At 41.9% G+C, this 11,635-nt stretch overlaps 1 protein-coding gene across 1 annotated transcript; it reads left to right on the top strand.

Moving 5' to 3' along the window:
• The first annotated feature begins 204 nt into the window (after positions 1-204).
• On the top strand, positions 205-10,269 carry LOC125518638 (histone deacetylase 1). Its single transcript, XM_048683463.1, has 7 exons — positions 205-859; positions 963-1,403; positions 3,995-4,225; positions 6,263-6,354; positions 6,441-6,507; positions 9,337-9,417; positions 9,532-10,269. The coding sequence occupies exons 1-7, from the start codon at positions 320-322 to the stop codon at positions 9,637-9,639; spliced, it is 1,560 nt and encodes a 519-aa protein (XP_048539420.1). The 5' UTR covers positions 205-319; the 3' UTR covers positions 9,640-10,269.
• Positions 10,270-11,635: the final 1,366 nt, after the last annotated feature.

Genomic DNA, 11,635 nt, shown 5'->3' with positions numbered 1-11,635 from the left:
TTCACAACAGCCGAGCTTGCAAAACTCTCTCTCCTGCCAGGCAAGGGATGACGACGACCGGTCAAGCAACACCGGAGTCGCACAACCGAGCGGCTTGCTGAACCTACCCGCGATCCAACGGCTCGTACAGGCCGAAGAATAGCCGAATCGAAAACCTTCCTCCCGTCTCCGGCCCTCCCCAAATCCCCCCGTCTCGACGCCCTCGGCCCTCCCCATTTTCCCAACTCAAACGCCGCCGAAAGCCGAGATACCGAAACCCAAACACAGAGGCGCGCAAACACGCGGAGGAGAGAAGGCGCCTCCTCCCCCCCACGCCGCGATGGACATCTCGGCCGGCGGCGGCGGCAACTCGCTGCCCACCACCGGCGCGGACGGCTCGAAGCGCCGCGTCTGCTACTTCTACGACGCGGAGGTGGGCAACTACTACTACGGGCAGGGCCACCCGATGAAGCCGCACCGCATCCGCATGACCCACGCCCTGCTCGCCCACTACGGCCTCCTCGACGAGATGCAGGTGCTCAAGCCGCACCCCGCCCGCGACCGCGACCTCTGCCGCTTCCACGCCGACGACTACGTCTCCTTCCTCCGCTCCGTCACCCCGGAGACGCAGCAGGACCAGATCCGCGCCCTCAAGCGCTTCAACGTCGGCGAGGACTGCCCCGTCTTCGACGGCCTCTACAGCTTCTGCCAGACCTACGCCGGCGGCTCCGTCGGGGGCGCCGTCAAGCTCAACCACGGCCACGACATCGCCATCAACTGGGCCGGCGGCCTCCACCACGCCAAGAAGTGCGAGGCCTCCGGCTTCTGCTACGTCAACGACATCGTCCTCGCCATCCTCGAGCTCCTCAAATACCACCAGGTATGTGCCCTGCCTTCTTATCTAATTTATCAACCCTTGTTCCCCTCAATTTTGCAAAATTGTGTTCTCTTATAACATGTTAATTGATAATTCGCGTTTACAGCGTGTTCTGTATGTGGATATCGACATCCACCATGGGGACGGCGTGGAGGAGGCGTTTTACACCACGGACAGGGTGATGACTGTCTCATTCCACAAGTTTGGGGATTATTTCCCAGGGACAGGAGACATTCGTGACGTTGGGCACTCCAAGGGGAAGTATTATTCCCTGAATGTCCCGTTGGATGACGGCATCGACGACGAGAGCTATCAATCGTTGTTCAAGCCGATCATGGGTAAAGTTATGGAGATTTTCCGCCCCGGCGCGGTGGTACTCCAGTGTGGAGCAGATTCCTTATCCGGTGACAGGTTGGGCTGCTTCAACCTATCCATTAAGGGGCACGCAGAGTGCGTGAGATTCATGAGGTCCTTCAATGTTCCGGTGTTGCTGCTTGGTGGTGGTGGTTATACCATAAGAAATGTTGCACGATGTTGGTGCTATGAGGTATATAAAAGGGAATTTTCATCTAAAACCATATATTTGTAGAGCTTCTGTTGTGCATTATTCTACCTATTCCAGTGTTTTTTCTCTCTCACTAGTTGCGTTTAGAATATCCGCTTGTGTGAAATAAAAAATATATTCTGTAGCACTAGCACCTAGCCATGTATATGATCTATCATAGACACACCGGCTTGCCAAAGTGGCTTAACATTTATGAGTAGTTCTGTGAAAATCATTTTATACAAACTTCTCGAGTTCTCATCTACATATGCTACTAGTGCTCCAAAGCAATGGGAGAAAATCCTAAAAGTCATAAACAAATCATGAAAAAATGGAGTGGATGTGAATTGGCACCGTGTGTATCTACCATGACACACAGTTTCAAATGGAAATTCACCGTGTGTGTATCTACCATGACATACAATTTCAAATGGGAATTCTACACATATATTCACTGTTGTTATGCTAAGAAATGTATTATGTCGCTCCACATAATCAGATCCATAAAGCTTCTGTACAGTACATATATGTTGATGATGTAGGTCTTTGTTGTGGAGGCAGGTACGCATATTGTGTTTTCTGGCTTGTGGAAATACAAAACTATCAACTTAATGGGTTTTACCCTTTGTATAAACTCATAAAGCTTTCCATCATGTTTTCGTCTCAAGAAATGATAGGTCATAGCTAGCAAGAATTGTCCATATTGTCACCACAACACCCTCATCCTGAACTAATAATATTTATTGGCTTTGCATACCTTCTTTTCGTAGGACAAGTACCCATGCTCCACACATATATAGGTTGTATCTGTACTAGCATCTGTTTGTGTAAAATAAGAAAGTTATTCTAGCATCCTCCATAGCACCAACAGTATGTGTACCATGCACGCGATTCAACACGGGCACACTGGCTTGGCAAAATGTCTCGACATTCATGATCACCTATGTGAAAAATGTCATGTTATACAAACCTACTTCTCTTGTACATATGCTACTAGTGCAAGAAAGTATGTCGCCATTTTGTTAATATGCAAATGTCCGTAACAACCGTTGTTATGCTAAGAAATGTCTTATGCCTCTTCATGTACATATCATCGTATCCACAAAGCTTTCTTTCAGTACATATGTTACATATGTGTATATGATGTATGTCTCTGATTCTTTGAAAAGGGAAAGCTATAAGCTCGTCTGTTTTACACCTATACTTTTTTGAAGGTGGCTGTTGGGAATAATGGTATTTCGTGGAGAGGTTTTGGTCTTTATGTCAAATTTGAACTAAATTGTGAAACTTTAGCAAAAACAATACTACTCTTCCTAACATGGCCTAAAGCATTCGGTCACATTTCAGTCTCAAGAATTGTTAGGACATACTACTGCTTCCATCTGCCTAAAGCACACACTGTCCGATTTGTGGTTACACCACCCTGTTCCTACATGTAATGGCGTTTCTTGGTTTCGGATCACACCTTCGTTTTGCAGAACACATTTTTGATTGGTAGGTTTGCAGCCATACCTTGCCAAATGTTAGGCAGACAAGTTCGGCAAGTGTTTGGTTGCAGCCAGTCAGCCACAGTTATGGCGTTCCACACTTTCATAGCCTTTTATTGCACCTGTTGGTTTTCATAGACATATTTGATAACCGACTTTTGCCACTAGTGTGGTGATCAGTTTGGCCGCCTCTAAAATTGTGGATTGCAACACTTGGGGCACATAAGTGTGGTAGTGTGCTAGTGTGGAAGGCAACTAAACATGCCTTGAACTGTGTGCTACAGTGGCTCTGTCCTTGTTTCGGTTGCTCAACATGCTGCCATATAAAATCTGCTTTTCATATTTTTAAATGTAAATCATGCTATTTCAAATACTTAAAATCACATCATTTTAAAATTGTAAAATGTACTGCATAGTGCAAAGTTGAATAGTTTCTGCGATAGGTTCTTTTTATGTTGCCAGGGAGCCACGATAGTTTTGTCCTAAAATAATAAAACATTAATTGCTACTACTTTCTCAAGTTTCGTAGACTACAGGTGGTAGAGCCGGAGATTTAGGATGCCAGTGGCCAGATATACTATACAACCACTGACAGGGCTTGATAGGATTAACACAAACAAAATTCATTTATATCAATAGTATATGAATAATAGAAATAAGGTATAGGCCATGCATTTTTGGATGAAACAGTGTAAAAATGTTGGTTCAAATCATGAAACTCTGTAGAATCTAGAGTATATGCCATGCACAACCACCAGACTGTATTTACCGTCTTGTATTGGTTTAGTTATTCCTGATTTTAAAAAATGCTTGCAATGTCATTTTTTACACCAGTACTACCACGGCACTTAATTTTGGATCGGAGGGAGTACTATTTTTATTTACTGTTCAATAACGCTTATTTCTTTAAAGATGAACTCCTTCCGTTTTTACTTATCTGTCTATGTACATTTGATTATTTATTAGGAAAATTATAAATATACGACTTATGATGAACAGAGATGTATTTAAATGTTTGGGGGTTCTATTGCCTTTTCTACATATATGCTAATTCAGTTGTCACCAACTTACTTACTGATGTTCCTTTTTTGCCCTTTGGTTGAGCAGACGGGAGTTGCACTTGGTCATGAGCTAACTGACAAGATGCCGCTAAATGAGTATTATGAGTATTTTGGCCCAGATTATACTCTTCATGTTGCACCAAGTAATATGGAGAACAAAAACACACACCGGCATTTGGATGAAATAAGATCAAGACTTCTCGAAAATCTTACAAAACTCCGGCATGCTCCTAGTGTGCAGTTTCAAGAGCGACCTCCTGAGGCCGAGCAACCAGAGGTGATCTTTCGAGTAACTAATTTATTTTTTCTGGCGTACATCAGATACAATAGTAATGGCTTCCACACCCTTGATCTAGGACGACACTCTGACAATGCAACCATTTGTGTTGAGAGTGAATGTTGACTTTTGTTCCGCTTAAGTGCTAATTATCCTACTGGAAACTGCAAGGGGCACAGATGTGAAATTTCTATAAATATAAGGGAAAACACCATTTTAACCCCTTCAAACTATTGGGTAGGCTCACCTAACCCACAGAACTAGTTTTTGTCCCACTTCCACTTAACTCCCTAAACATCTTATTCCAGATCATTTCGCCCGGCGGTGGTTTTCATGTGCGGTATAACATGGAAGACATATACCTGGTTTTGCATGCGTGGAAGCTACCTCACCTTCTCCCTCCTTAACACACTCTCTCCACCCATCAATTTCTGCCTGTGATGTCTTGCCCTGCTTTGCCGTGTGGCTGTTGTGCCCCAAGCCCGTTGGTCACGTCTTCCCAGTTGCGCCACATAGTCCTTTTGTCGTGTTGGCTCCTTCCCCTTGAGAGCCTGCGTTCATACACGCCGGTGACGTGCAGAACAGATCCAAAGGGGCCTAATTAGTACACTCAAATGGCATGGAAATAATTCATTCAAATAACCATATCCCAACTCGAGCTGTCCAATCAATCATTACTCAAGAAAAGTAATTATTTTCCGAAGACAGTTTATGAACGAGTCAGTGGAAGGAAATGCATCCCCGTAAACATGAGCTTTGTTTGGGATCCCTGCAAGGTGTATCAGACACACACCCACCAAATCACATACAAAATTAAGAACCATATAGGAAGCATGTGCCCTCCAACAGAGTGGTGACGCAGCAAAGCGAAACAAGATAGTGGTAACACTCAGGCAACGGCGAGTTGTGGGTACTGGTAGTGGCTCAGGATGTGGTGTCGTGAGGGTGGTCTAGTGACAGTTGTGTCCAGGTGCTTGGATGCGGCATGCGGCAAGCTACAAAGACAATAGCCACAAAAGTGCTGTGTGGGAGAAGGGGTTTTGGATGCTGCAAAGGATGAGGAAATTGGGAGTGGGATTCGTATGGGGAGAGGAGGAAAAGGTGGAGGAAGATGAATATGAGACGTAAGCCACGTGGACACAATTTAGTGACGTGATAGCCCATGTGGCCATACCACCATTTATGTTCTCAGAACCACCTTCCAGAACTGCTCTAGGGGACTAATTGGTCCACCACCAGTCACCAATAGTCTAGGAGCCTAGGTTCGGCAATAAATAGTTTTGACCTTCGCGAATAATTTGAGGCGGTAGAGTAGACTTCTTTTTCTAAATATAAGTATAGGAATTAACAAAAGCTAGTAGATGGCCTTTCTCGGTTCGAAAATGTTCAAATTACCATTTGGACGCCAATCCTTGCCCTCGTGCATTCGCAGTCTGCCCTGCATGAACACTGAAAGTAGGGATTTGCAGATCGTCCTTGTCTACTTCTTCATCTTGCTGTGCATATTATGTCTTTGGTCCATTTTTTTCTTTCTGGAAATAGTAAGTTTGTGCCCATTTGATTAATTTATTTTAGAAAGTTCTTTGCTCATTTCATGCAGCCAACTCATGCTTTTAGGTGTTATTAGTATGAACATCATTTACGTAGTTGTTCTTTTGTTAAGATTGACCATCTTTGAAGTAATTGCCAGGTATACTGCTGCAAATTATACTGTAATGTTTAAATCAACTTATAAAACTTGCCAAGTTGGATATATCTTGTCAGATATTTATAATTTTATATGACTGTTTTTCTTCTGTTCATTTGTTGGGTTGGGCTAAGACCAATGGGTTCATTTCTAGGGACTATTGTATTTGTCTTGCTACCATGGGACCATGTTGACTTGAGGTTGAGCTACGTGCCATCGTGATGATACCTATATTTTGGTATTAGCTCTAAATGTGATCATTAATGCTCATTGACTATAGTTGTAGTTTTGGAAGCAGCATGGCTAGCAGTCATCATATATTGGCTAAATTGCATCTGTGTTGGGTACAGCAAGATGAGGATCAAGAGAATCCTGATGAAAGGCATCATGCTGACTCTGATGTGGAAATGGATGATGCCAAGCCTCTGGAGGACTCTGAAAGGTGTTCTTTTTATTTGGTTCCTTGTCTTTCAGGTGATTATTTATAGCAATACCATTGGTTCTGATGCATGCCATTTTCTCCTGTAGGAGAACCAGTACTCAGAGTGCGAGAGTTAAGAGAGAATCTGCTGAAACTGAGGTGACAACAGATCAGGTACTTCACTTTTATTTTAACTCGTATACTGATTCAGTAATATATGCATAAAATTATGATTGCTTTGGTATATAATGCATTCTTGCAGACATCTAAGCAGCAATACTTATTGTATACAATTGCATGCTGCTATTTATCCTTTTTATTTTAACCGGCAAACAGTTGGAGAGGTTGAGAAGCTCCTACTGCATTAGACTGATAAATATGTAGGAAGAGTTTATGTACAAGTTACTGTATATCTTTTGCAGAATGGCAATATATTATGCCTTTTACCAGAAACATGTTATATAGTCGGCGTCTGTAAAATACATCCATGGAGAGTTGATGCATTGTCCAACATTTGGAATTTTAATCATGGTTGCTTAGGCACTTCTGAATCTTAAGAAGCTATTGTCCAATATGTCAATCTAAGCATTAGTAATTCAAATACTTTAAGTGAATTAAAACCCTATAATATTGTGATTATATATTGCTCACAGTATTTACTCATGTTAGTATTGTATGTAAAAGTGTTAGTAACGAAAATCATATTTGTAAGGCTGTATTAGAGTGGAAAAAAGAACTTGACCACCAGGACTAGCCCTTGGTGGCATTTTTTAAAGTACATTTTGCCCTTTTCCAGAAACATGTTTATAGTTGGCACTATAAAAGACATCCAAAGAGAGTCGATGCATTGTCCAAATGTCCAGCATTTGGAATTTTAATCTTGGTTACCTTGGCATTTCTGAATCTTAGGAAGTTATGTGTCTAATATGTCAAATTAAAATTGTTAACTAGAAATCTAGAATAGTATAAGTGAATTAAAACGCTATAATGTTGTGACTATATTGCTTACAGTGTTTAGTTATGTTAGCGTTCTATGGAAAACCGTTATTAATGCAAATCCATATTTGTAAGGATGATTAGAGTGCCAATTTTTTTTCTGACAACCAAGACTAGTCCTTGGTGGCACTTTTTAAAGAAGGAAGGTGATTACCCAGCAATGTGGGAGGCTGAGCCTCAAACGCAGGTGGGTGGGCTGCGCTAACAGAGGCTCGATCTCGCTGTATTAGAGTGGCATGTACTTTAGGGTTTTGGGCTTGTGGGTTTTGATCTTAGGTTTAATTTTGAAGATGTTTTGCTTCAGCACTAAGGTGCCTTTGGATGGTAGGCTGCAGCCCTTGCCTTAGCCATTTGGCATATGGCGGTCACAGGGAAGTGTCCATCCCTGCCGCCACCTGGTTATTGCCACATCGGGCTGCTCCCGGTGCTTGGACCCCCCCCCCCCCCCCCCCCCCCCCCCCCCCCCCCCCCCCCCCCCCCCCCCCCCCCCCCCCCCCTTCAACACACACACAATCCCTCAGTGTCCCCACTTCCGCCTTATCTGATCTATTCTGCTGCTGTGGCGAGGAAAAAAAGAGTGGTTCTGGCGAGGGAGAAGGGAGGGTTCTGGGAATTAGGTCACAGGATTAGATGAGCCATGGGGCTGTTTATGTGCATACATCAAAAGTGCATGACAATATTTTAAATTTTCTCTTGCAGTGTTTGTGATGATTATTGTATTCCTAGACCGTCAAAGGCACAACCTTACCTTATGCGCTTAAAAGTTCAAGTGGGATTGGGAACCCCGCCTTACTACCTTTACAACCATTGTACATGTGATCGACAAGAGGTTGTGGTCCAGGACCTTGGCACCTTGCTGCCATGTGTGGATAAGGTGCTGATGGCGCCAAAAGTGGTTTTGGTGTAGGAGATAAAGAAAATAGGAGGGAGGGGAGTTAGTAGTATCTACCTTATTGATAGTGAATTAGGAGGCATGCATGTAGTTTCTGCTTCATGACAGTGAACTAGGAGGTACGCATATAGCCATCGTACATGGTTCTTGATAGAAAACATTGGTGTGAGACCTAAGCAAACTAAGAAATGCGGAAAAAAGATTGTGGATATTAAGTCAATCCCCAAGAGTTCAAAGGAAGCAAATCAAATCCTAACATAAAGAAACAGAGGCTTACCTCTAAGCCTTAGCCACTTGCTTACCTGCTGATGCCGCATTTCGTGTAGACTTGTGCTTGGGCCTACAGTGATACGTGGATCCCTTACTAATGTTATATGGCTATTATAGGGCCAGTAATTTCTGGTGTGGTGCTTTAGGTGACCAATGTTTGTGGCAAGTTAATTTTCTCAAATGTTCTCATGCATGCTCTTGCACCTTATAATGGAATTAGTTGCAATGGTAATGCTGTATGACAAGTACTCTGTGTCTAGAATGTAGGGTGTTTCAACCATCTTATTTGTCCACAAATATCGGCTGCTTTTACAATTTCTAGGCACGTCGCTTTCCGTTCTTCCTATTATACCCCCATGCTTATTACTCTCAACTGAATGCCCTTCCTTCCTAATGCTCCTTAAGCGAGAACATGGGATTTGAGGTAATAATTAGAGAACCTAGGAGCAGGAGAAGGGCATGGTTGTAATTTCAAGCCATTCCTTATTTCTTGTGGACCGAGGAAGGATGCTTTTCCCCTATGAGCAGGAGAAGGAGAAGGGCATGGTTGTAATTTCAAGCCATTCCTTATTTCTTGTGGACCGAGGAAGGATGCTTTTCCCCTATGAAAAATGACAAATATGCGACCGCCATGTATGTGGGTGGTTAAGCAATTCTCACATGGTCATGTACATCGCATATTTCTTTGTGTCAGCATGTGAAACTCATGTATTGTCTACCTTGCATCAAGGGCTCCTGCTTGTTGCCCAACTGTAACAGAGCATTGTTCATGTATTGGCCTACAAGGGTTTTGTAGATACTGTATCATTTAATTTGTTTGCAATTCTTTTATTGGTATGCTGCAGGATGGTAACGGAGTAGCTTCAGAACAAGTAAGGGGCCCAGAACCTGTGGCTGATGGAGTTGGTTCCTCAAAACAAAACCCTGTAAGTTTTCTTTTGTTATGTAAACTTAGTATTGGAAGAGTACATGCACATTGCAAATGTTACTCTCCTAGCTCCTAACCACAACTGCCTTTTTCTGCTGATTGCCATCTGTAGCCTATTGATGCAAGTCCGATGGCCATAGACGGGCCAGCTGTTGTCAGGGCTGAACCAGAGAGGTCAAACAAATTACAGGAACAACAAGCATTGCATCAGAAACCATGATCATCCACCTTAACGTAGCAACTGATGCATCTGTGCAGCCCATTGACTCCATTGGACGAGCCAGGACAGTCTGTAAGCTGTAGCATAGTTCAAACAATCTACTGCACCAACAAGTTAGCTACCAGAATCCAAGATGGCCCGTGTGCCTTGAGAGCAGTTGAAGCTTTGTGCACTATATTCGTGACTTTGACACAAATGATAGTTGATTCGTTAATGCTATTTTTAGCACTAATTTAAGTCTGGGGCCTGTAGAGCAACCAAGTTAGTAATGCAATACATTCCAATCAAATGCTTCCGGGGAGATGACCTGGTGTATGTGACTTAGCAGTGTATAGCTAGGCGAAGGCTTCCTTTTGGTTGGAGCTGTTTTTTCTCATCGCATAAGGGTCTTCTTATGGTCTGTTAGGAAGAATGCCGCTTACTGCGTTTTCGGTGTCAAGTCTGTTCCATTGAAGAAAAGTTGGATTCGTAATGTATTCCCATTGATGGATTGTCTCTTTATTGAGTCATCATTGTTCTTGTAACATTCTAGTTGAGGAAATAATTGTGGCCTTCGTATTGTAATGTTCAAACTTGAGAAGACTACCTTTACCGCAATTATTAATAAAGATTGCATGTTGGAGGTAAAAAGTTATTTGAAATACAGTTTTGCTAAAGCACATCTAGATGTGCCCTAAGTATTGCACATCTAAATTCCCTATCCTTGATTTTACACGGAGATTTGTGCAAACATTTTCTTTCCTCTTTTTTCTTTTCCTTTCTAGTTTGATTGAGCCACTTAGATGTATAATAACTAGGGCACATCTAGATGTGCCCTAAACAAACCCAAATACTTTAAAATACACAAGCAGGGACCAGTTTCTGGCATCAAAAAGTACTCCCTTCGTTTCTTTTAGTCTACTTTCCCAATGTTAACAGGGTTTGATGCTTTTTTTCCAGAAAAAGTCAGGAAACAAAGGGAAACCAAAAACAAAAATAAAAACCGAAACTAGAAAAAGACTACCAACCAGAAAAAAAACTGAAACGCGGGAAAAATTGTAACTCGAAAGCACATTTGTGCTTTATTTACTTTTTTTGGAAGCACTTTTGTGTTTTCCCTTTTCGAAAAGCATAGTCGTGCCTCTCGCAAAAGTAGAGGATATGTTTTTTTTTTCTTGAGAAACACAACTCTCCCTCTCGCATAAGTATAGCCTATGCTTTTCTCTTTTCAGGAACCACAATTGTGCTTCTCGGAGAAGCACAATAAGATGTGTTTCACGCAGGAAAAATATATTAAAAAACTGAATTTTGATAAAAACATACAAAAAACCGAGTACAAACCAAAATCCCCCCCCCCCCCCCCCCCCAAAGAAGAATTCAAAAAATCATGCAGAAAAGAGAAAAACTGTGCTCCAAGTATGGTGCGCCCCACCCACAAAAGTGCCCGCTAGGTTCCACATGGAGGGGTACCTCTTAATTAGTTGCTCCCGAGCGAGACGGTAGCCCCGCTCACCTCAAGCCACCTCACTAGCGGGCCGACCCAGTATCTCAGGAGGCGTATTTTTTTGTTTTGTTCGATTTTTATTGTTCATTAATTCATTCATTTTTAACTTTTGTTTATATTTCAAAATATTCTAAATACATACTCTTCAAAATATAATTTTCTTAAGTTTTCAAAATGTTCATCACATCAAAAGAGTGTTTATGCATTGTAGAAAATTCGTTCATGCAATTTCTAAGAAAGTTCATGCATTTCAAAAGTATGTTTGAGACATTTAAATAAATGCCGTGCACTTTTTATAAATATTTTGTACAATTTAAAATTTTCATGGCATTTGAAAAAATGTTTATGACTCGAAAAAATGCTTATCCAATGTTAAGGAAATATTTACGTAATTTTAGAAATTATCATTAAAAAATATTCATGACATTTAAAAACAAATGTTTTTCATTTTTTAGTTTTTAAAAACATGTTAATAAAAATTTTATGTGTATCAAAAAAATGTAAAATGTCTAT

This window comes from Triticum urartu, chromosome 7, assembly GCF_003073215.2.
Source record: "Triticum urartu cultivar G1812 chromosome 7, Tu2.1, whole genome shotgun sequence".
Classification (NCBI taxonomy): domain Eukaryota; kingdom Viridiplantae; phylum Streptophyta; class Magnoliopsida; order Poales; family Poaceae; genus Triticum; species Triticum urartu.
This window is presented reverse-complemented; position numbering and strand designations above follow the sequence as displayed.